General features: G+C 40.4%; 1 protein-coding gene and 1 long non-coding RNA gene across 5 annotated transcripts in view; both read left to right on the forward strand.

Annotated features, from left to right (window-relative positions):
- LOC106147935 overlaps positions 1-2,225 on the forward strand; it is a 5,576-nt gene extending 3,351 nt beyond the window's left edge. The window contains exon 3 of the long non-coding RNA XR_001232973.1: positions 1,806-2,225. This is a non-coding gene — a long non-coding RNA (uncharacterized LOC106147935). The remainder of the gene's footprint in view (positions 1-1,805) is intronic.
- The window catches only part of Plekha5 (pleckstrin homology domain containing, family A member 5), a gene marked incomplete at its 5' end in the record, with an annotated part of 231,068 nt that overhangs the window by 121,376 nt on the left and 84,627 nt on the right, over positions 1-25,065 (forward strand). For all 4 annotated transcript variants that reach the window (XM_013511432.1, XM_013511433.1, XM_013511434.1 and 1 more), the window contains 4 exon segments: positions 10,871-10,954; positions 12,177-12,297; positions 14,753-14,857; positions 17,808-17,880. In XM_013511432.1, coding sequence (XP_013366886.1) covers positions 10,871-10,954; positions 12,177-12,297; positions 14,753-14,857; positions 17,808-17,880 — 383 coding nt within the window.

Genomic DNA, 25,065 nt, shown 5'->3' on the forward strand with positions numbered 1-25,065 from the left:
TGAAATTGTCTAAACTTTCATTGTCTAAACTAATGAAATCCTAGGTTATATATATATATATATTTAATGTCACATTATTGCTTTTAAATGACATGAGGAACATTTTGAGTACTGATGCATTTCTGAGTTGGAGTTCTAATTAATTTTATTTTTAAAAACTCTAAAACTTTTGTAACAAGTTTGTACCCATTACTCTACAGGTCTTTTCTTTTAAACCTCTAAAATATACCCTGTGATGTGGCTTTATTTATCCTTTTTTGTTACTGTAGCTTATTCAGCAGTACCTGAGCTCACGTTATCAGTGTTCTTCACTCATCATATTATGGTGGGATATAAGTCATTGTGTCTCATGTCTAAGATGAAGCAGAAGGCCACCAATCCCTTTTAAAGCAAGGAACTAATGCAGCTGTATTTGTTTTCAAGAACTCTAACTCTTGAAGCACTTTCCAGTTCAGCTAATATTTGACCTCTGTTATGGCCAGGCAGTGTACTCTGGTGCCGCCAAATACTTTGTTCTTCAAAAACAGTAGAAGATTTGTTTTGGTTTGATTGGGTCAGTGTTGTTTTTGTTTTTGGTTTTATCTTTTTGAGACAGGGTCTCACTATGCAGTTCAGGCGGGTTTTGAACTCACTTTGTAGCCCAGGCTGGCGTGGAACTCGCAATGATCCTCTTGCCTCAGCCTCCCAGGTGCTGGGATTATATGTGTATGCCACCACACCCAGCTAGTTTTTGTTTTTGTTTTGTTTTGGTTTTGTCTTTGATGTGCATTTTACAGAAGAGTTGAGACTCAGTATGAAGGGTAGAATAATAAATAGGGGAGATACTGGTCACTGTTAGGGAGATTAGGATGGTTTTAATAAGAGTTGGGATTTCAGAGCAATATATTGTACGTGACATACATATTTTTGTCAGTAAAAAAATGTTTAAAACTCTTTAATATAGTTTTGGGGGTATATGAGCCTGTACTAAGATGGTGGTCGAGATGTTATTGGCTGTCTGTTCCTTTAAAGTGATTTCCAGTAGCAACTAGAAATATCACTTAATTCTTAAACCCTTGGGCCAGATATGGTGGTGCATGCCTGTAACCCCAGCTCCCCAGCAAGTTGAAGCAGAAAGATCTCAAGTTCAAGCCCAACTTGGGCAATTTACCATGACCCAGTCTCAGAATAAAAAGGGTTAGGGAAGCAGCTCAGTGTAAAGGCCTGGGGCTCAATCACCATTATGGGAGGAAAAAGTAGAGGGAGGGCAGAAACTTGTGGAGTGCTTAGCAGAAATCACTTTGATGAAGTAGTGTATACATTCAAAGCATCATATTTCTGTTTTAACCATATAATGCCAGTTAGTCTTTCCATTAAGTTTACATTCACTCAAATGACTTAGAGGTGAAACAATTTCTAAATTAAAATTTCAGACATTTTTGCTTTTATCAAGTGGTCCAAAATACAACTGTGTCATCACACTCACAGTGGATGTGTAGAGACATTTTGTTTTTAACTAACATGGTGTTAATTGAATTATTCTTGTTTCTTTCAAAATTCTTTAAAATCCATTCCATGTTATTTTGTAGATACTTTCTGTACATGTTATTCTTAAAAACTTTTTCAAAAGCTGATATAGAAATTATCAATGAGGGGGATTATCTATAAATCCAGAAACTGAAACAAATCAGTTGTTATGTTTTCAGCTTTGTGTTGGGGTTGATACCGTGCACATGTGTGTTCCCACTGGCTGCTGTCCGGGGGTCGTGGTGCTGGGGTAAGGACCAACCCGATTCACACCACATGAACCCGTTCTTTTCCTCCAGGAGCTCAGAGACTTCGTTTTCTGAAGGGTGAGAGGAGAGAGGCGGAAAACAAAGGGTTCCTTCCGCCCGCCTGTGGAATCTGCGCGTGGTAGCTGAGTGAATCGCTGAGGTTGGAGCAGGATGTCTGGAAGCAGTTAGTCCTCAGTTAGAGGCAAACGACATTTAGACCAAACTGTGGGCAAAGGAAATATATACCCTTCATGTTTTGAAGAATAACCATCTTTCAAATTGCCAACTCAGTAGTTATTTCTTCACATAACCAAAACTCAAGAATTCCATTTCTCTCAAGAAAAGCAGGACGTATTTACTGTTTTTCTTTTGTACTTAAAACATTGTCTTTAATTGTAGGCACAGTTTTCTATGCCAGCATATTTTTTAGTTTAAAAATAAATTGCTGAAACAGTCATTGTGGCGGTCAGATTTCAACATAACATTTTCCTTATTAAAATGAAAATAAAATAGTTCTGTATATAAAATAATCAAAAACTTTGGCTTTTTATTTTTATTGGACTCCTGGAGATTAAACTCAGGGGTGCTCTCCTCATGCCATTCTTATCTAAGACAGGTCCCGCTAAGTTACCCATGCCCGCATCCTCCCAACCCTCCTGCGCAGCCGCGCTTGTAGCTGGGGTTATAGGCAAGCACCACTTCACCCAGCTTATATTTCATAATTTTTAAATTACTGCGGCCCAGCATAGAACCAGTGGGTTTAATGACTAACTGGCCCACACAAATGTGTTTGTAAACCTAATATTTGATCGATTGAGTCTCAGAGTGAAAAGATATACTGTACAATTTCTATTGATTAAAAACTCTTCAACTTGAGAACAAACAGGAAAGTAATTACGGTGTAATGAGACTTACACTAGGGCACACGGAACATACAAAACAGCACTGTTCTTCCTTGAGTCAAAGTGTACAGAAAACACGTTCTCAGCTGTCCTCTGCGTGGTTTTCTACTGAGTTAGAGAAAAGCAGTGGCTCGCAGGCCGCTCCTGCTACCCCCTTGGATCGTGACAGCACTGAGGGAAGTGGAGATTTTATGGCTTGGCTCTTGTGCGCGTCCAAGCCAGGATCCTGGCCTTGTTACCAGGGTCGCCAAAAGAACGATCAGACTGCAGCTTCCAAGCCTCACCACGCTAACCGACTTTAAAATTAAATTAACTCCATCTCCCTTTCCCCGAGGGAGATACATGACTCACAGCAAACTGTTTAAATGGGTTTGCATCTGAGTTTAAAATGAGACGAGACAGCTTTCTAACATCCATATTTGTGTATGGAGTGGGTATATTTTTAATGCGACTGGCATAGTTACGCATATAAAACACTAATAAGCTTTCTGTGTTTGGCTGTAATGTATCTGCCACCCAGAAAATGTTAGCAGTTATTGGCAATGTGTTAACAGCAATTTCAATATTTATTTTTTAAATTTAAAAAAAAATCAGTTTTAAAAAAATAAATATAATAAAAAATCTTTTTTTGTTGTTGTTTTTGGAGGACAGGCCTATGAACAAGTAAGATTATTTTAAATAAAGGCTCCAGAAAGGCTAAAAGCAAACAAACAAACAAATAAATAAATAATCAGTTTTGTTCTAGTCACTATAGTACCCATAGCAGATCTTGAATGTCCCCTAAAGGTCTATATGTTTTGGGGGTTTTTTGTTGTTGTTTGTTTGCTTTTAGTTCTTGCTTCGATACAGTGTCTCACTGTAGGCAAGCCTGGCCTCAAGCTCATGGCGATCATCCTGCCTCAGCCTCAAGTGCTGGGGTTACAGGCTTGAGCCGCCAGGCCTGGCTTGACCTTTCTTAAAAGCTCGGGCCCCAGGTGGCGGAGCCTGTGAGAGGAGGGGCTTAGTGAGGCCCTAGCCCACTAGGGCGGTGCCTGGAGGGCCCTTGGGGACCTGGCCGACTCTCACTCTCCCTGCAAGGAGGTGAGTGGAGCTTGCAGCACTGCTGCTCCCCAGGCTCTGCTTCCTCACCACAGTCCCCCTCTCGCCCCCAGTACTGGCACTTTCCAAATGGGGATCCACAAGAAACTTCTTCATTTAAAAGTTAATTATCTCAGGTTCATTATTTGTTCATTTGGTTGATGGTCTTGTTTGTGGTGCTGGGAACTGAACCCCGCGTGTCACACTGAGCTACTTCCCAGCCCTTTTTTAAAAAAAATGTTTTTTAAAACTTTGAGACAAAGTCTCCCTAGTTACCCGGTCTGGGTTCAGACTTGTGATTCTCCTGCCTCGGCTTCCCAGAGTGCTGGGATTCAGACATGAGCCACCTCGCCCAGCTTCCCTCAGCCTTGTGCTACACTGACAGAGGCTGCTTAACATGTGGAGTACAGGTTTTTAGTTATGTTCCCATAGAAAAGAATTGCAGTACTAGCCGCAGCCAAAACATTAAAACTTTCTGAGGGTGGAAATAAAACCTCTAGAATTCTTAAATTTGTTGCCTCTTTACCTTCTCAAAACTTCTCCAAGTAGTAAAAACATTTTGTCTTTCTACCATGCAGAGCAAAGAAGCCTAGTTGTGAATATGCTGATGCGGGTATTTTCCTTGGACTGTAAGTGGCTGTGTCTTAGAAAAAGAAGATGTTTCTTAGCTAGAAGTCTGCCGCCTCCCCTTCTTCTGCCTATTAAAGCCTTACCCTCTCTACCCCACTGGGTAGGTCTTGTTGGTATAAACTCTTGCAGTGGCCTTGTTTCTTTTGTCACTTACTGAATTAGGCATGGGCATTCATATCTCTGGCTGAGATTCTAGAAAACAGTTGCCGGTGGCACTGGGGAAACCAGCTGAAGTAAGATACGCAGAGAGTAAGTTTCCTTTTCAGATCTCAACTCTGTGGTCTGCGTGTGATACTTGGGATTCCATAGCCACTTTGGGCCTATGATGATAACTCACCAAAGAGACAAGTGCCTCACAAAGAGGACATTGCTGCTGTGCTGAGGAACCCTGAGTCCTTGGTCTCCTTGAAACCATACTTATCCTTATTTTAAAATCAAGAACAGCTCCCCAACCAGGCAGAGTGGCACACACCTGTAATCCCAGACACTTGGGATGCTGAGGCAGGAGGTCTGCAAATTCAAGGCCAGACTGAGCAACTTACTGAAAAGGGCAGCGATATAGCTCAGTGGTAGAGCACCCCTGGGTTTAATCCCCAGCACTGCCTTCCAAAAAGGCAGTTCCTTTGCATACTTGCTCTAAAGAATGTATCACCTCATGATTTATTATGCAGTTACATGACTCTTGCTTTTTCATCTAGGTTAATTTTTTTCATCAGTTAGTTGATTTTTACATTCAACAGAGATGTATGTTCCTGAGGCCTTTCCTTTGTTTTCCTTTCTCTTTCTATCTGGGCCACCAGAAAGCTCAGAACTAAGTTCTCAGCTTAAATGGCCAGTGTAGCCTGTTTTCTAGTAGTTACATAATAATTCACTATTCGCATCAAGATTTGAGCAGGAATTAGGTGAACTAATGAATTTCTCTTCTATCTCAGGTAGACATGTCCTTTAAAACCAAATCATGAGTAAATGGAAAAATAGTTCCACAGAAGTTTTAAAGAAGCAGGATTTTCATTCAGTCTTCCAGTTATAGTAAATACATCTCTGGCAGTGGTAGCAGGCGTAATGCCAAGGAACCAACAATTTATGTTACTGTTTATGAGTTTCTTATGTCTCTTTTTAAAAGGCCCTGATCTGGTCATTTTATCTGGGCCTTTGCCACAGCATGATCCTCAGATCGACTTTGTGAGTAAGACCTTTTCATTCCTGAACTCTGGAATACCTAAAGCCATTTTTTAAAAGCATTGTGTGTCGCTATTTAAGAAATCTCTCTCCTGCTGCCTTGGGCACCATGAAGATATAACTTATCTTCCTCTAAAACTATTAAAAAATGTCTTTCCTTCCAACTTTTTACCATTAGAGGCAAGTGTCTTGACCAGAAACAGGAAAACCAAGAAGGATCACAACCTTACACTAAACCCCGAGCTGTGGGATGTCACAAGCTTTAGACAGTCACCGCCATGCACCCCAGAACGCTTTGTTCCGTGACAGGCCACATGTGGTGCTGGAAGCTGAGGTTAGGATGGAGCTGAAGGGCCCTCACCCTGGCCTGGTACGACGCACTGCCCACGTGCCTGCGGCGACTCGGGTGTGAGCAGACTGCTGCGTGGCGCTGCAGCTGTGCATGGTGTGTCAGAATGACAGTCGGTGACTATTGTGGTTTACGTGTCTACTGTACTCACATCGTTACTCTAGAATGGACTACTGCTGTTTGCAAAACGGTTACTGGAGAAGTGTGTGCGGCGTTACAGGGACAGCATCTGTTAACTGAGTGATGCGCTGGACATCTAGTTTTGTGGGAGTGTACTCTGACATTTGCGGAATGACAGACTCACTTCATGGTGCATTTCACAGAACATGTCCACATCGGGGCAAGTGCTAATTTAAAGTGTTGGCAAATAATAATGTAATAATGATGACATGCACTCAAAGACCTGCAGCCCATTGTAACATCAACTATCAAGAGCTTAGTATACTCTAGGCCGGTGATGGAAAACCTCTTCGAGCTTTCAGTGATAACAAACAGCTGGCCGCAGCACGCGGGCCATAGGTTCGCCACCCCTATTCCAGGCCATGGTTTCCTCCTATTCCCTCTTTACAGGCATCTCTACTAGAAAGTGCTTTCATGCAGGCAAAGCTTTTTGTGTTTTGCTCATTCCTATGACTACTACCTAGAACAGCTCCTTGATAGCATATGTACATCTGTGACTATATGTAAGCTCTATTATATACATACGTAGATAGAGCAAACCAACAGTGTGTGACTTGGCTTCTGTTACTAATTTGAAGAGAGGTAAAGTAACTTGCCTCTTAAGTGGAAGAGCTGGATTCGAACCTGTGCTGCCATTGTCACTTGTTCAGAAGAGTGAATTGGTAAAGGGATGTGGTCCTCTAGGGCAGGGTCTCCTTTCTCAGCACTGACGACTCTGTGAGCGATTCTCTGACGTGGAGGGCTGCCCTGTGTGTTCTAAGATGTTTGCCCCGCCCTTGCCTAGGTCGGCGATTCCAGTAGCAGCTCCCCAGTTAGGACTGTCTGAAATGTTCCCAGAGGCTGCCGCTCATCCTGTGGGCGGTAGGGGCCCCTGGCTGAGTACCGCTGCTCTGCACTTCAGACATCCCGGAGGGCCGTGTGCAAGAGAGCATGTGTGGAGACTGGCCATGCCGCCGAGCCACAGCGCACCGCTCCTTTTCACTCATGAAGGACAGCAGATCTCTGGCAAAGAATTTTTAAAGTAATGTTTTGCTTCAGTGTCTATTAAAGGTTCGAGAACATTTTTAGTAGTACAGTGGCTTATTAGTATGTAATAGTGCAGTTTCTTTTTAAAAAAGCACAACAGGTATATTCCTAAAAGTCTGCCGCTGTAGTGCCAGGCAGTGGAAAGCACAGTGCTTGAGGAGAGAATGGGGCTAGGAGCACACTAGTCAAAAACCCTGCTGCGGTGGGACACATCTGTGGCTCCAGCTGCTCAAGAGGCTGAGGGAAGCCAGGCGTGGTGGCACAGTCCTGTAGTCCTAGCACTTTGGAGCCTGAGGCAGGAGATTGCTGCAGGTTCAAAGCCAGCCTAGGCTACATAGTGAGTCTGGTAACCTCTGGGTCAATCTTAAGTACCACAAGGAAAAACCAAACAAAGCAACCAGCGAGCTGTACTGGCTAATAGACGATTGACATGTGTGCAAGCACGGGTCCTGCAGATTCTTGCATGGCTGGGCTCTGAGGGGCAGTTTTCTGCATTCACCGAGAGCTTCTCACAAAATAATTCAGAAGCACACAATTTATATGATGTTCACATCAGTCTTCAATGTGTGAATCACCTTGAACACATTTCCAAAGAAGTGTTGCCGCAAAACTGATGGTATACTTGATCAGAATTTTGAAGCCCTTCAAGAGCAAAAACAATTACTTTTTCAAAAAACCTAATTAACTACCGAGAAGTATGGCAAGTATAAAATGAAAATATATGGCTTGTACATAATGCAAAGGACAGGTCTCGGTAGAATTGAAAGCCAGGAATCATGAGCCCCTGCCCTCCTCCTTGCAGGTACGGCCGCGGTGGGGACGTAGCAGCAGGACAGCTGCCTCCCAGGGTCAAGAATTCCTTATGTAAACAGAGCTGGCTCCGTGGCAGCTTCATTTGTTAGCACGCTCTGTTTGCTCAAGTCATTCTTAGGTTCCCTGAATGCTTTAGAAGTATGTTTGCCCTTTGCTGTTGCAATACTTTAAAGTGCAACATGAATGTAAAAATGCAGTGCAAATGCTGACATGACCAAGAGGGATGATTCTTAAATTTAAACTAAATTCTAAAAGTATACAAAAGTGTGTACAAAAACACATTTATGAGAAGGCTGGAGATATAGCTCAGCAGCACAGCACTAGCCTGGCAAGCGCAAGGTCCTGAGTTCAATTCCTAGTACAAAAAAAAATTTGTGAAACATGAGCAGTGAGGACTGGCAGTCCATCCTGTAAGATGATGGAAACTCGCTGCCTTTGAGCAGTGAAAGCTGGAGTTGATATTACGGTTTGTTATACTTTTCATTCACTTTGGATGTCATGACTAGAGAACCATGCGGTGACCTTTGTTATGTCGGTGTATTTGATTTAGTTAATGGTCCTCTAACCAAGGCAGAATCTGAAGATTTTTTAATTTATTGCTTTTACTTTAAGACATTGCAATTTTAAAAGTGCTTGGGCCGGGCATGGTGGCCCATGCTTGTAATCCCAACACTTGGGAGTTTGAAGCAGGAGACTGGCCCCAAATTCAAGGCCCGTGTAAATCCCAACTGAGACCTTGCCTTGAATAAATAAGTAAGCAAGCTTGGACACTGAAAATGTCAGTTTCACTGAAATATTGTTTACTTTTGAGGAAAAGAATGTTTCAGTGTTTTATTGTTTGTTTTGTTTTGTTTTAACTAGTACTAGGGATTGAACCAGGGCCTCTTATTGAGCTATATCCTCAGCCCATTTTATTTATTTTGAGACAGGGTCTCTCTAAGTTGCTAAGTTGCTCAGGCTGGTGTCGAACTTGCAGTCGTCCTGCCTCAGCCTCCGAGTGTGTGTGTGTTGCGGGGGTTGTTGCAGGCATCCCCCACCGCACCCAGCTCATTCCCTTTGTAAATGTGTCCACTGCCCACATCCACCCTGGGGGTGCCCCAGTCTCTGGTACGCAGCAGATCGGAGTAGTGCCTTCCTGTAGTTCCTACAGCCACCGCAGAGACCTGGTCGGATTCAGTGACAGAACATTTGCATTAGAATCTCCTGTGTCCCTCTCAGGAAAAATGACACAGCATAGGGAAATAATGCAGCAAATGAGAGATTTTTGTCTTTTTGCACTACAAAAAGAATTTGTATTTTTCTGTTTTGTCTACCATTCAGTTGACTCTAGCTCTTTAAGACCCCTCCTTCTCAAGGCAAGGCTTTGCAAAAGCTGCCGGCCTCCATTCCTCCTTGTGAAGGTGTCCAATCCCTGCCCCGGGTTACGGCCCCATCCTGGGGTAGAGGGGGCAGATTGCCTGACTAATGGAAATACATGCTCCATGTGTGGGCAGCGCGTTTGAGTACTGAAATACAGCCCCAGAGGCTCTGCTGTGTTACTCTGTTATCAAGTTACTGTTTATTACATAAACTCGCGTCCCGCATGAAGCCTTAGTTAGCACTGTTGGGTTTTTTTCAATCAGTGGGTAAGAAAATGATTGGCATACTTTTTATGCACTGAAAACAGTGCCACAGATATCCAAACTCAGCAACTTTTACTACCTATTAAATCTCTTTAAACAGACAAAAGCACAAGAGTTGTGTAATTTCAAGTCCTGTGTATATTCAAAGAGTGAAGATATATAATGTATCCCATTAATCATTCTGTGTTCCAATACTCAATACGTAGTTTTTTAAAACTATATCTGTACCTTTTACATGGCTTCAGTTTTATGGATAATATTTCAGTGCAGTTAAATGGAAGTTAGAACATGGAAAAACTGAAGTGTTTAGCAGAGCTTACAGCGTGTGGGTGACGACTTGCCATGACCCAGAGCCCGTGCCAGGGTCTTCTGGCATTGAGAAAGCCGTGACGCTCAATATTACATCTTGACCACTGTCTCCATAACAACAGTAAATTTTCTAAGGTCAGGCCCACTGACCACAGCTCTTTCCAGCCGGTGGTTTTATGGAATGCGACCTAATAGAAAAATTATTAATTTATAGATAACAATGTATACGATTTACCAACATATATTTCATATTATTTGGGCCATGTAATATTTTCACTTAGTCTTGTTCTTCTCATTTCAAGAAAACAGTAAGAAATCTAATCTTATCATTCGACATAAAGAGTAATATTTCCTAGACAAAAGTGTTGGTCTCCAAAAATAGTCATCCTTTAATTTGAAGTAAGCATGACAAGGATTATTTTAGTACACATAGGAAGCATATTTTAGTAAGCATGTGTTTTAATAAACATAACAAAGATTATTCTTTCTCTTCGTATTTCTACATTTATTCATACAAAGATGCTTTTGTAGACAGAAATGATGTGATTCGTTGTTTACCCAGGGTATTTTCTGTTTTTTAATGTACTGATACCTTAGTAATATTAGATATATTTTTCCATATATGAATTTGCCATTAAGTCTTTAATTCACCCAGGTGGGGCCATAATATAGTAAAGGTAGCTAGAAATCAAACTTATTTTTCATGGCCCACCTATGAAATGTAAAATAGTTACTGTGAAGCAAGTCGGCACACCTTTATTAAATAGCGAGAAGTGAGCTCAGGGGAAGCGGAGTGAGTTTCGTGGGATTGTAAAGCTATAAGTGGCACACACACAAATACGCACCCACGTCACAGTAGAAAAGGTGTTCTGGGATCTCATCAGGTTGCTGGCTTGAATTTCATCTCCTTTGTTCCAGAACTTTAACATTGCAATAAAGAAATGTGTGTTCCGCTTTCAAAGTATCAGAAAAGCATTTGTGATTTAAAAAAAAATAACTACATGTTCTCTTTTTCCTTTATTCTTTCAGCCATAATGAAAGGAAAGTGACCTGCAAACACCCAGTTACAGGACAGCCATCGCAGGACAACTGTATTTTTGTCGTAAATGAACAGTAAGTAAAGTTTCCTGGAATGGCTGTGTTTATAGTGGGGTCTGCACTGAGATTGCAGTGGTCCATATTTAATATAGTACAGTTTAATAGTTTGCTTATCTGGACGTTGCAGTCAGGTAGAACGGAGTGCCAGCTGTTCACTGTGTCATAGAAATGGGACTTTAAAAAATTCGTTTTCTCAAGGAATCTAATTTTAGAAGCTAGTTTTCGTAAGAGTTGAAACAAAGGAAAAAGGCTCTCAAACCCAGAACACAAGTTAGAGAAACTGCACACTTGGACACATTACTAAATTAATTTGAACTCAGTTTTCGCCGGGCGTAGTGGCGCACGCCTGTAATCCCAGCACTCGGGAGGCTGAGGCAGGAGGATCTTTGCAAGTTCGAGACCAGACTGGGCTACAAAGTGAGTACAGTCCAACCTGAACTGCAGAGCAAGACCATGTCTCAAAAAGGGAAAAAAAAATGAACTCAGTTTTCTTATCCTTAATTTGGGGGTGGTTGTAATTACCATTTGCCAGGATTTTTGTAATCATCCAGAGAAAGAGATCTGAAGATGTTTTCATTTTTATAGTAGTTGAGATTGAACTCAGGAGCACTGTACCAAGGAGCTACATACCTAGCCCTTTTTGTTTTTATTCTGAGACAGGATCTCCCTAAATTGTCCACACTTACCTTGAACTTTTGAACATCCTGCCTCAGCCTCACAGGTAACTGGAGTTAAAGGATGAAAATATTTTATAAACTACAAAGCTATTCATAAATATTAATTTGAGCTGGGGTTATAGCTCAGTGGCATAAGCGCCTACCTGCCAAGCACAAGGTCCTGAGTTCAGTTTCTGATACCAAAAAAATTAATTTGATATTTCAGTTAATTTTATATGAAAATAGTTGATCTTGTGATTCATTTTTGATGAGAACTGAATGTAGGTCCTTGTGCACGCTGACCATACATTCTACCTCTGAGCCACATTCATAGTGCCTTTTCATTCAGTTTTAATTTTCCATTTGGATGACCAAGTAGAGTATCTGTAACCATGCTGTTAAAATAAACATGACTAAAATGTGCTAAATATTTAAAGTAGTTGTAAATACTATTTTATAGTAACTTGTATCTAATTCTTTTGAAAGAAAAAAAGAGCATCTGGTAGTTAACTGCAGGGAAGCACTACTACACAAAAGTTTAAATAAAGCAAGCCCTAGCATTTCATATGTTGTATTTTTAGGGCCGTTGCGACAATGACATCTGAAGAAAAGAAGGAACGGCCTGTAAGTATGATAAATGAAGCTTCTAACCACAGCATGACTTCGGAGTACGCTGTGCATCCGATGAGCCCCATAGGACGAGTGAGTTACCTTGCTTGCTGGGACTGTTGAGAAGCGGTAGCAGGGTCTGTTGTTATTGCTCATAATAGACTTCTAATTGGAATTCTAGGATGATCATCACATTTTAAATTGTTACACGGATTTATTATGTTAGAAATAATTGATGTAAGGATCGGTTATTTAAAATTTAAAGTAGTAAGATTGTAACTTAGTGACATTTTTTAGATTACCAAGCTCAGATTTTGAAATTTTACAAATACGGGTATTTGCATAAAAGAATGAGCACTTTATTGAACCGACTTGTTTTAAAGGGGAGGAAATATAATAGCCTAGAAATTCGATTTTCTGATGATATGAAAGCCTAGATGTAGAAAACATGTATTTTATCGTAGTAAGACAACTGTAGTAATAAATGATGTTTATTGGAAGAAAATAAATAGTAGACAACTACAATATCATTTATAGTTGAGATGTTTAAGATAAATTTTCAAGTAGCATTAATTTCTTAGTAACATAAGACAGTGAAAAGCATAACTGAGGACAGTGCTTAATATATCTTAATTAAGATCTCGAGAAATGATAAGAAAAATGGATTGAAGGCCGCTAAATCATTGTCTAGAAAGTTGAACCTCTGCTTCTAATTTATATCCAGAATTTTCCAGATGGATCAGTTGTTGAAATGTTAAAAACAATACTATAGGAGGCTAGAAAAAACAATTTATGATTGAAAATAGATAATGAGAAGAAGAAATGCTGGGCATGGTGGCACACACCCGTAATCTCAGCAGTTGGGAGACTGAGGCAGGAGGATTGCTGCAAGTTCGAGGCCAGCCTGGGCTACATAGTGAGTTCAAGGCTGGTCAGACCTACATGGCAAGACCCTGCCTAAAAAAAAAAAAACAGAAGTAGCAGCATCTGCTCATTGCAGATGAGCTTTTGAAATATGACATAAACCCCAAAAGTAGTAATATAAAATAATGAAAATAAGGAATCATTCCTTTAAAATTACAGAACTGCTATAAATCAATAAGAAAAAAGCTTGTGACCGAGTTTTAAAATAGACAAATTATGTAAAATCAATTCTCAGAAAAGAGAATGGAATGTACTGTTTAAATATATGAAAAAGATTCTCAGTCTCATTCATAATAAGAAAAATAATAGTTATAATCAGAAAAGACACCATTTACACCTAAAAGCTTCACAGAGGTCAAAAAGTTTTACGGCAGAGCATGTTGACAGTAGTGTAGGCAAATAGGCGTTCTCTTTATATAGCGAGCTGTGATAAGTGGTGGAACAGAAGACTGAGCATTATGTGTGCAGTCACATGAGAAGACTAAGCTGTGGAATAACTGTGAGAGCAGTCCTTCTAGGTGGCTAGGCCTGCGCATGCGCACAGCGATGTTGGCGACTTCACAAGTGTGGGGTTCCTGCGTGCTGGAGCCTAGGTCTGAGAAGCAGACTGGTCCTGGTTTATCTTTTCATACCATTGAGCTTTATACGAATCTAAGCATTATCTGTTTAAAAATAATTTCGGAAAATGCTGTTGATACTGAGTATTCAGTTCTATTACGTACTAACAAAAACGTCTCCCAAAAAAGCCTGATGAGCTATGCGGTCTCTTCAAAGATTTGAGATAAGCTGAAAAGTTAAGAAATAATTTGATATTACCTATTATTTTATAGAGAAATTCAAATTCGGCTGCACTGTTTTTATGTTTAGTGATTACCACTGCCATTCCTGCCAAAATAAATCCTCATGCGAAGTATGACAGTATTTCAAGCGATTGTATATCCTTGTGTGTACCTTCAAGAGCAAGTACCATCTGTCTGGCATTATTGAAGTTCAGAGATGTCTACAAAGAAAATAGCACTGTATGACATTAAGTAGAGGGGCTGGGGATTTAGCTCAGCCGCACAGCGCCTGCCTGGCAAGCGCAAGGTCGTGAGTTCGATTGCCGGTACCAGAAAAAAAACAAAACAAAACAAAAAAAAAAGACATTAAGTAGGTTCTTGCAGTCTTGCTTTGACTTGATGTGATGTGTTTGTTTATATTTAGTACCTGAGTAGTTCTCCTTGACTTAATACTGTTAACTTCCTTTAATTAAAACACTATTAAATGCAGACATAAAGCAAAAAGTTCTACTGTTTGGTTTTTAATTTATTATCAGTTTTTACTAAGTCTATTTTATAAAGCAGATAGGACAAAATACTGGTACATACTGTATCTTTTAAAATATGTATATCCAGATTTTAAATGGTTGTAAAACCTGTGATCTCTTTGTGATATCCTGGGAGAGAATTCTTTATGTAGAATTCTTACACTTGGAACAACTCAGCCAGCAAAAGTGGATTGTAATAATTTACTTTTCCTACAAGTCCTAGGGAAATCTGAAAAAAGATGAGTTATAAAAATGAAAATTCCAGTCAGTTCCTTGGAAATTAATACCTCATTTTGTGTCATGCTCTTTTCTGTTTAGACTTCACGGTCTTCAAAAAAAGTACATAATTTTGGAAAGAGGTCAAATTCAATTAAACGGAACCCTAATGCACCTGTGGTCAGACGAGGTTGGCTTTATAAACAGGTATTTTTCCCCCTCTCATTTGATATGAAGCAAAAGGTGGAATCAAAAGGAACGTCTTGGGCTAAATGTTGCTAAGACAGTTATATAAACTTACATAAAATGGAGAAGGAACTGTTGAGTCATCACCCATGTTCTTTGACTTTTACTACCCATGAAGAGAGTCAAGAAAAAAGGACAGAGAGTGGATGTTACACAGACCAGAGATTGTTTGGCTGTGCTTGTTATATGTATTTTTAGATTTAAAATTAAATATATGCTACATCTTAGAAATACTATGCTAACCTCTCAGTAGAAATATGATAATAATTTGAGATTTTTACAGCTCCTTTTTCTTTTTTGCTTTGACTGCTCAAACATGGCTCACTGTCAGACGTCTTGATAGCTGGGGTTTATATTGTACTGTCTGGGAAGCTGGATAACTAAGGTCTCTGGGAAGCTTGTCATTAGTTCTGGAATTAAACATACATGTGCATTATCCCCTTGGACTTAGGCATCCTTTTTTTTTTTTTTAATTGCTTTGAAATTGTTGTTTCGTTTCCCACTTACAGCTGGATATCAGATAAGCAACTGCCACATAACTGAGAGACGCTTAACATTTACGGCCTTTGTCTGGCTTGGTTCTCTCTTACTGTACATATATGTAGATAAAAAGGAAGTTCAACATTAGTTTATTGAACGATACCTATGTGAGGCAATAGATATACCAGTTACCCTGGTCTGATCATGAGCACATTCCATACATGCACTGAAATGTAACACTGCATCCCATAAAAATGTACAAGTACCATGAGCCAGCTAAAAATAAAGATAGATTCATTGATGGAGCCAACCTGTTCTGTTAAAATACTGTTGTTTGCTTTCAGCTGACCTACTTATTTTTATTCATTGAAACTCAGTAATTTGCTGTGGAATATTTATTAGAGATTATTTCACCTGAAAGTGGGGTGGCAGCTAACTAATGTATTAGAAGAGGACCTTCTTAAAATCCAGAGAATTCTCAATGTGAATGAATTTTACCAGTGTCTCGCTGAGTTGATTAGATTTGTAACTTGGACAACAAATTATCTTTATTTTAAAGTTAGTTGTATTTTATCTATCTGTCTTTTAATTTATCCAAACTAAAAGGTTTTTGCAAGGTTAATTTCTAAGAGAAGAATCTCTGTATTGATTTTTTAACTACTTTTCAACTCAAAACCCTTCTGCCCTGTCCTCCCAAGTGCTGGACTTGTTCGTGTTTCTTGATCTCTTGGCTGGTATAGTATTACAAGTGCTACCGACTAGTTTCTCTAGCATAAAGGTTTATTTTATAACTTATATGTTAATTTTAAAAATATATAAAACTGGGCACGGTGGTGCATGCTTGTAGATCAGCACTTTGAGAGGCTAAGACACAAGGATTCCCACCAGTTCAAGGACAGCGTGGGCTACATGGTGAGACCATGTCTCAAAAAAAAAAAAAAAATCCGTAAATATATAAATATATGTAAGGGCCAGGGACCTAGCTCAGAGGCACAAGCGCCTGCCTGGCAAGCACAAGCGCCTGCCTGGCAAGCACAAGGTCCTAAGTTCAATTGCCGGTACCAAAAAAAAAAATCTTCAACCCTAAATATATGTACATGCCAGGCATGGTGGAGCACACCTGTAATCCCAACACTTGGGAGGCTGAGGCAGGAGGATCATTGTGAGTTCAAGACCAGCCTAGGCTACAAAGTGAGCTCAAGGCCAGCCTGAACTGCATAGCGTGACCCTGTCTCAAAATGACCCCCCAAAAAATGTAAATATAACTCAAAGATAATGTAATTAAGAAACTGAAAACACCATATACCATTGCATTTCCATTTTGCTTTGTTTGGTCTCTTCCTTGGGATAACTGTAATTTTAAGGGCAAATCTTTTACATTCAGGGATTTTTTTTTGAACCCACATTAATTTCAGTTGTTCTAAAGCTAAAGCTGTGTGATTGTCACAGTTAAGAAGTATTAATCAGTGCCTATCCAATCTGGCCTCAATTTTGCATTTTGGAGTGTCTGTTTAATTTTCTCTTGCAGTTTTGCTTTATTGCATGGAGGAAAGTCATTTGTGTTAAAATTATAGTTTTGATTGAGCTTCATACTTTTACGAATTAAATTACTTAGAACTAGCTGCCACACAGTGTTTTCTGCAGCCTGAGCAAAACCCACCTATACTGTAGATATAAGAAAAAAGTGTTCATGAAATGAATTCTGTTAGGGTTTCTTTATTCATGGTCATTTTACATTAGCATATCTTTGGAATAATTTCAGTTCACATATTTTGCTTCCTATTGAAGATTAACATATTTATTAAATCTGGCTTCCCAGAGCGCATACACCACTGCTGGTTCCAACATTGCCATCCTAGCAGGCCTATGTGTTTGGGAGAGTAGATTTCAGATTGCTCACAAGTATGAAACGCAGTCGAAGTATTTCAACATATTCCTTCTACATGGCATTATTACCCTTCAGAGATTAGTCAGTATCTCTTCCTGTGACCTTAGAAAACTGCCACTAAATTTTCTTTAAATCCACACTTTAAAATTACATATATTTCTATGGGAGGGCCATGTAATGTTTCCATAAACAGTGTGTAATGTTCAAAATGAGAAACATGTCTTTCTCTTCAAATACTGTATTTATCATTTCTTTGTGGTGCAAACACAGTCCTTTCTTCTAGCTTTTTGGAAATATGCCATATGTCATCATTATTTATTGTCACTACTTCGCAACCGAACGCCAGAGTTTATTTATTCTAACTGAAACTGTGTACCCTGAAATTTGGATGGACCAAATTTTAGTTTAGTTTATGTTTAGTTTGGTTTAGTTTAGTTTGGTTATGTTATGCACATGTTAAAGATATTTTGTTTTAAAAGCCTCTTTTCCCTGGAAGTGGGTTTTAACTGTCTGAAGTGAAGAATGTCTTTAATATTAATGCAGGACAGTACTGGCATGAGGCTGTGGAAGAAACGCTGGTTCGTGCTTTCTGACCTTTGCCTCTTTTATTACAGAGGTGAGTATACTCCATACTCTCTTAGTGCATTATTTTATAATCATGGTAAATGTTGTATAATGTTTTAAAGGAAAAAATTAGCATTTTTGCTGTTTTATTACTAGCAAATAGTGCCAAGACCTCTGATGCTTCTTTGATCTATGATTAGAAGTTACCGAGGTGTGAAATAAGACAAATTAGTCCAAGTTTTCGTCTAGTTCCTGTACTCTGATTTCTTTTGCATGAAGAATGTGTTTGTTGCTGTCTCTGGGAGCAGAGGCCAGCAGACAGCCGCCTAGTGAAATGAGCTTCTTCCCAGCTTTGTAGATGTGGCTGTGGCTCCACTCAGCATGCAGCTCAGCACCCCAGCAAGTGGGTCAGGAGTACTGGGGATGAATAAAACAGAAAGAGCGGAAAATACATTTTTTCAAACTTTCTTTTTTGGGCTGGGGGATATAGCTCAGCGGCACAAACACCTGCCTGGCAAGCGCAAGGTCCTGAGTTCAATTCTCAGTGCCAAAAAAATAAATAAATAATCTTTCTTTTTAAGAGCAGTGATAACCACCCTGAAACATGGAGAAAGTCGCGTGAGAGACGCGTGCCCTGCTGTTAGCGTTGGCAGGAAGTGGGTGCAGGTGTCATCTGAGGCACAGAAGAGTAGTCTTCATTCCCTGTATGGAGAGCAGAAATTCCAGAGACAGGGTCTCACTAACTTGTCCCGCCTGGCTTCGAACTCCTGGACTCAAGTATCTGTTGCCTCCGCCTCCCGAACAGCAGGCACTACAAGCACTTGCCGCTGCGCTCATCTCATTACTGCCGTCTTAAATAAAAGTCCAGAAAAGTCTCTGTGTGTGCCAGGAATCTCTCAGTTAACACAAGCTGTTGCCAGTAAAAGGTAACCTAGATAGGTTCAGCAAAATTTGCTCTGGCTGACACATGGAACCATGAATCTGAGCCATCTCTCCTTGACTGCTTTACAATCTGATTGGAAACTGTCACTGAAGAATTAGATTGTCAGCCAGGCATAGTAGCACATGCCTATAATTCCAGCACTCAGGAGGCTGAGGCAGTAGGATCACCATGAGTTAGAGGACAGCCTGGGCTACAAAGTGAGTTCAAAGCCAGTGAGACCCAGTCTCAAAAAGACAAAGAAAAAGAGAATTAAATTGTCAACTCATAATTAATCATTTCTGGGCCAGGGATATAGCTCAGCGGCGTAAGCATTTACCTGGCAAGCCTGAAGTCATGAGTTCAATTCTCGATACCAAAAAAAAATAAATAAATAAAATGACTTCTAACCTTTATTTAGAAATATGAATCACAAGTTATAACAAAAGGTTTGGAACCAATTAATACTTTTAATTTTAATTTTTTTAGGTTTTATTTTTATTAGCACATGTTTGCAATATATACTAAAATTTAATTTTCAGTTATACTAAAGATGTGTGGCAAAATTCTACAGTCATCTATCAGAGTAATATAACGCGTTAAGCTTTACAATTTGGAAATGCTAGAATTATTTCTATCATTTTACTCTCCAGCAAACTGTGGCTTAGAAGTACTGCTGAGTCAGAATTAACCAAACCTATAAAATTTTATTTTGTCGTACAGATATTGGTCAGGCATCAATTGTGGTATTATCTTTAGTTGAATGCCAAATTCACTCTATAATTTTCCCTAAAAGTTTTCCAGTATTTCAGAAAGCTAGGAGTTGTTGCTCAGGCATTATCCCTGAGGTTGTAATTTGTGCTTTCCTCTTTGTCTGTACACTTATAGACATAGTTTAAAATGAGAACAAGAAAGTGTTTACTCTTTCTAATATTTCAAATATAAATTTTGTTTTTGTATTTTTGAGACAGGATCTCGCTGTGTAGCTCAGACTGTCCTTGAATTTGCTATGTAGTTTAGGCTGGCCCTATGTCTGTGACCCTCTGTCCCAGCCTCCTGAGTGCTAGAATTAAATTTATAATTTATAACAAAATGAAAACATAATTTCTTGTATTTTGCTGTTGTTTCTGATTTTTACTTCTATCATAATAGAAAAGCTTTTTTTAGGGGTGAGTTGGTTTTTTTTTGAGACAGGGTTTTCCTATGTAGTTCAGGCTGATCTTGAACTCACTATGTAGCCCAGGCTGGCTTTGAAGTCATTATCTTCCTGCCTCAGCCTCCCAAGTGCTGGGATTATAGGCGTGCACCGCCACGCCCGGCTCATAATAGAAAAACTTAATCACATTTGGGAAATATAAAGATGAGCTCAGAAGCCGTGCTGAGTATGAGATTCTTTAATATTATCAACTACCTGCATTTTATCTTCAGTGGGTTCATTAATCTTCATTTCCCACCCAGGAGAAATACACAAAAGGAAAAAATATAGAAAGAAAAAATATAATTTAACTCACTTCTGCTCTTCAGAGTATTAGAAAAGTCCAGTATGCGTTTTTAAATTTTCAGTTTCTTTTTTTGTCTGTTTGGGACAGGGTCCATTGTGTTCCAGACTGTCCTCCAGCTCACAGTTGTCCTCCTTATCTACTGGAGTACTGGACTCACTTCAAAATTGTATCAACAGCAAATGTCAAAATTTAAATAAAAGCTATTGGAGTTTTAGCAAGATGATCATAATAGCTTGCGTTTTTTGGCATGTTTACTATAAGTTGGGCACCGTGCTGACCGCGTTGTATAGTTGACCTGTTTGAGCTCATCCGCACACCCACCTTGTCTTACTGCATGCGTGTTACACAAACTAAACTGACGGGCAGAGAAGTCAGCGAGCTTGGCTGGGGTCCTGGACAAGCAGCAGAGCAGGAATTTGAACCAGGCCTTGTAGTGTCAGGGCCAGTCCCGTAGTCACAAGTTTTTGCCCCCACATCTTAGGTATTCTGTTCTTATCTGCTGAGGACAGCAACCTTTCATTTCTTGTGTCTCTCAAGGCTCCTGACAAAGTGTGCTGTCAGAAATTTTTGGCAGATCAGTCCATATTTTACAGAAATGGAATATAGGACAGAGAATAAATCATTTGTTACTCTTTGTGATAGGTTAGCAAATGATGCCAGGTGGAAGCCCAGGTTCCCTGTGTTCTGCCACAGAGCAGGCGTCTAGCGAGCTGCTGGTCGTACCCAGTGCACTGTTCTGTAGTCACTGTGCTGAAAACCTTCCGCGGGGCTCGGTTCAGCCATCAGGTGTTCATTGAGCGGGCCCTGCTTCATTCCAGGTGTTGTCAAAATAGCCGCGCAAGCAATCTGTCATGACACTGGCCATGTGCAGCCCTCAGGGAAACGGTAAATTAGCTCAGATAAGTAAACAAAGCCATGGTGAGTACTGTTAGGACACTGTGGTCATACTATGAGAAGTGCACCTAGAAGAAAAGTCTCTTCAAGTGAGTCCTCCGAGCAGGGGTTTAGATGCAGATCGGAAGGGGCAGGGCGAGGTAGAGCAGGCAGAGCCTGCCGGCCAGGGCGCAGGAGTATAGCTGAGGCTGTCAGTTAAGAAAGCGTGTGGAAAGTTGAAGGAGAACCACCAAGGACCCCCAGGCTAGCAGTGTACGAGCGAGGGGCCGCACCAGGGAAAGAGTGGGAGACAGCGCTCCCGTGGGCAGGAGTGTGGACTTCGGACTCCCGGAGAGTCTGGACTCTATGCCACCAAGTGCCACAAAGGAAACGGTTGCACGTGTCTAAACATAAGGACTAATGTCCTTTACTTCACGTTGTAAGAGCTTACTCCAGCTGCTATTGGCCGGTAGATGGTAAAGGGAAAGAAAGTGACAGGCTGGCTGGGAGTCACAGCATAGAGAGGAGGACGTCCCAAACTAAGGCAGCGAGCTCAGGTAATACACCAGAGACCAGATGGGGCCGGGCCGTAGGACGCAGAAATGAAGAAAATATACCCATCCTCAGTGGAGCTCACAGGTTATCTGAAGCAAGTGCTCAGTTATGGTAAATAAGTGTTGGCACTCTTTCCTGTATCGGGAAGGCTGAGGAAGGAAGGTAATCTGGATGGAGGACTTAGCATGGGCACAGCAGGAGTGTGCTTCATATATTTGTAAAGCTACACCAGGGATTAACCTGCTGGAAAGAAAGTTATGTCTGAAGACCCAGGAACAGTTAAGGTTTCAAAGTTAGATTAAGCCAGGGAACACATCTGTTTTCCCAGCACTCTGGGAGATTGAGGCAGGAGGATCTCAAGTTCAAGCCTGGACAATTTAGCAATATAGCTAGACCTTGTCTCAAAGATAGGTAGATAAATAGATAGATAGATAGATAGATAGATAGATAGATAGATAGATAGATAATCTCAAAGATACATGTCTCCGAGCGAAAGGGGGAGAGGCAGGAAGGAAGGAGGGAAGGAAAGAAGGGAGAAAGGGAGGGAGCAAGGGAGGGAGAAAGAGCGAGAGAAAAGGGCTGGGATATAGCACAGCGCAGAGGTCCTGGATTTACAAGAGAAAAAAATAGCTAATGATTAGATCAAAGAACAAAGAGCATTTGTTAGTCATTCTAATGAATTGAAGTTCTTGAATGCAAGACTAAGTAATAGGATCTGAGGTATAGGATCAAGCATATATATTTTAGAAAAGAGACACTGACCCTTGACCCGGAAGGAGAGAGACCAGGAAGCAGTATGAAGCAGTCCAGGTTAGAAGTGGTAACTAGTAATGTTTCCACTGTACTTTTTTCTTGCTTCCAAACATTTTTGAAGGAGAAATAAGGAATCTGAAGTGTCACTTGGAGGCAGTAAAATGTTGAGATTCCTACGGCTCCTGTCCTGGGTTGTGTTTCCTCAGAAACACGCTGTGTGGGGGGTTCATGTGTACGGGGCTCGCTGGGCAGCGTTCTTGGCTGTGGCAGGGAAGGGAAGGAAGAATGGAGCAGACACTAAGCTGCCACGTAAGCTCAGCAAGGCCCCAGCCAGGCAATGCTGTGGCTCAGGACAAGAGCACTTGCACGCAGACCTGAGCTCAGTTCCCAACACCACCGCCACCCCCAGCATGCCTCAGCTAGCCCGTGACAAGCTGTTCTTCCTTCTTAACATTGCTTGGTAGTGTGTGAGCATTCTAGGCGCTAGCAAGGAAGATAGCACTTAGGATAGGTTTGAGATGAGCTATCAGAAGAATATTATACGCACGCCTGTAATACCAGCACTCGAGTGGCTGAGGCAGGAGCGTGGTTGGGAGTTCGAGGCCAGCCTGGGCTACAAAGTGAGCTCAAGGCCAGCCTGAACTGCATAGGTAGACCCTGTCTCAAAAAGACCAAAAAAAAAAAAAAAAAAAAGTTATAATGAGTACTTGAAAAATCTAGTGAAGAACTCTTAGGATGATCAATTGGCAGACAAGGAGGATTTTATATACGGTGGTATTTATGTTTAATATTATATAATGGCAATATTTACAGTGGTGCCTTAGTTCACGGACTTGATTCTTTCCATGTTTCTGGTCACAAAGGGGTTGTATGAGAGCCAAATCAAATTCAACATTTAGGTTCAATGTTGACTTTACAGGGAAATTTGAGATTTGACTCAGTTCTCGTCCAGTTTGGTTTGCAACCACAGTTGTGGAGAGAAATGAGTTAATGAACCAAAACACCACTGTATTTAAATGTAACTGTGTCCTGAGCTCTTTATGCTAACTCATTTAACCCTTACAACAGTCCTGTGAGTGAAGTCCTAAGTTTTATTCGTGATGAAACCGGTATATGAAGCATTAAAATTATGCCCCAGATCCCATAGCTAGTTAGTGTCAGGCTGGAAAACAAATCCCAGTAATCCAAGGAAATCACCTTCTTGCCAGGCGTGGTGGTGCACACCTGTAATCCCAGCACTCGGGAGGCTGAGGCAGGAGGGTCATTGCGAGTTCAAGACCAACCTGGGCTACAAAGTGAGTTCAAGATCAGCCTGACTGCATAGTGAGACCCTGTCTCAAAAAGACGAAAAACAAAGAAAGAAATCACTTTCTTGCAACACTGCTTCTACATATTCTGAGCAACTTTTAAAAGATCATTTTTATTAAGGGTTATAGTAGAAGGTATTCAATCAAAATGATTTCGTACTAAAGATGACTTCTTAAGCTGTTTCTGATGATAGCCTTCATGTAAACAAAATTGAACTCAGAATTAGAATGTGACTCTTACAAATGGTTAAATTCTGCATAATTGATGACTGCTTTCCAACTCTTTTTTTGCCTTTCAGAATGAATATGTGCTTTGTTTATTCCTTTTTCTATTACTGAACTGTACCTGAGTGAACACAGTATAGTAAAAAGAAAAATTTTGTCTATTGTTATGAGAAAAACTATAGAAATAACCTCCATTTAATGCACCTTTTTTGCTTTTGGAAGTTGTATCATATTCTAGAAATGAGGAAATAAATAAAATCTGTTAAATGTGTGATTATTTTTTAAAACACAGCAAGCATAATAAAACTAATTATTTTCTGGTTTTAGTTTTTCTCATTGGGAAGTTCATCAGCCTTATGTACGCCTTATTAACTTGTCTTATGGTTCTAAAACAGTGAACTATGTAATTCAAATTTCACCACCCCCGAGCAGCAAGTTAATAATGTGAATCTGTGCTCTGTGAGTATGGATGTTTTGACAGTGCTAGGGATATAGTTTACTTAGATGCAGAGTGCTTGGCTGGTATGTGCAGGAGTCCTGGGTTCAATCCCCGCCATTGCAAAAAAAAAAAACAAGGAAAGAAAAAAAATTTAATGTGTCAGTTTCCTATTCACAGCTGCTGTGCTGTCCTTGTGAGTCAGTAGCTTTATTATGTATCACAGTGAGTGGTGAAAGCGTTACACACGTAGGGTTTCTACACTGTTACCTACATAAATGCTACTGTATCTCCAGTCAACCTCATGTGAACGTTTTATATAACATAGCACATAAGCTAAAGAAAGATGTGATTTCTTTTTGTCTAAGTGGCATTGCCTTTCTTTTTCTTTTTTTTCTTTTTGAGACAGGGTCTCACTATGAAGTTCAGACTGGCCTTGAGCTCACTTTTGTAGCCCATTGCAAGATCAGACTTGCAATGATCCTTCTACCTCAGCCTCTGGAGTGCTGGGATTATAGGCTTGCACCAGCACACCTGGCATATTTTTGTTTTTTGTTTTGTTTTTCAGTGCTGGGGATTGAACCCAGGGCCTTGTGTATGCAAGGCAAGAACTCTACCACTGACCCACATCCCCAGCTCCCCCGCTTTTTTATGGCATTGTCTTTCA

This window comes from Chinchilla lanigera, unplaced genomic scaffold, assembly GCF_000276665.1.
Source record: "Chinchilla lanigera isolate Chin_1 unplaced genomic scaffold, ChiLan1.0 scaffold00012, whole genome shotgun sequence".
NCBI lineage: Eukaryota > Metazoa > Chordata > Mammalia > Rodentia > Chinchillidae > Chinchilla > Chinchilla lanigera.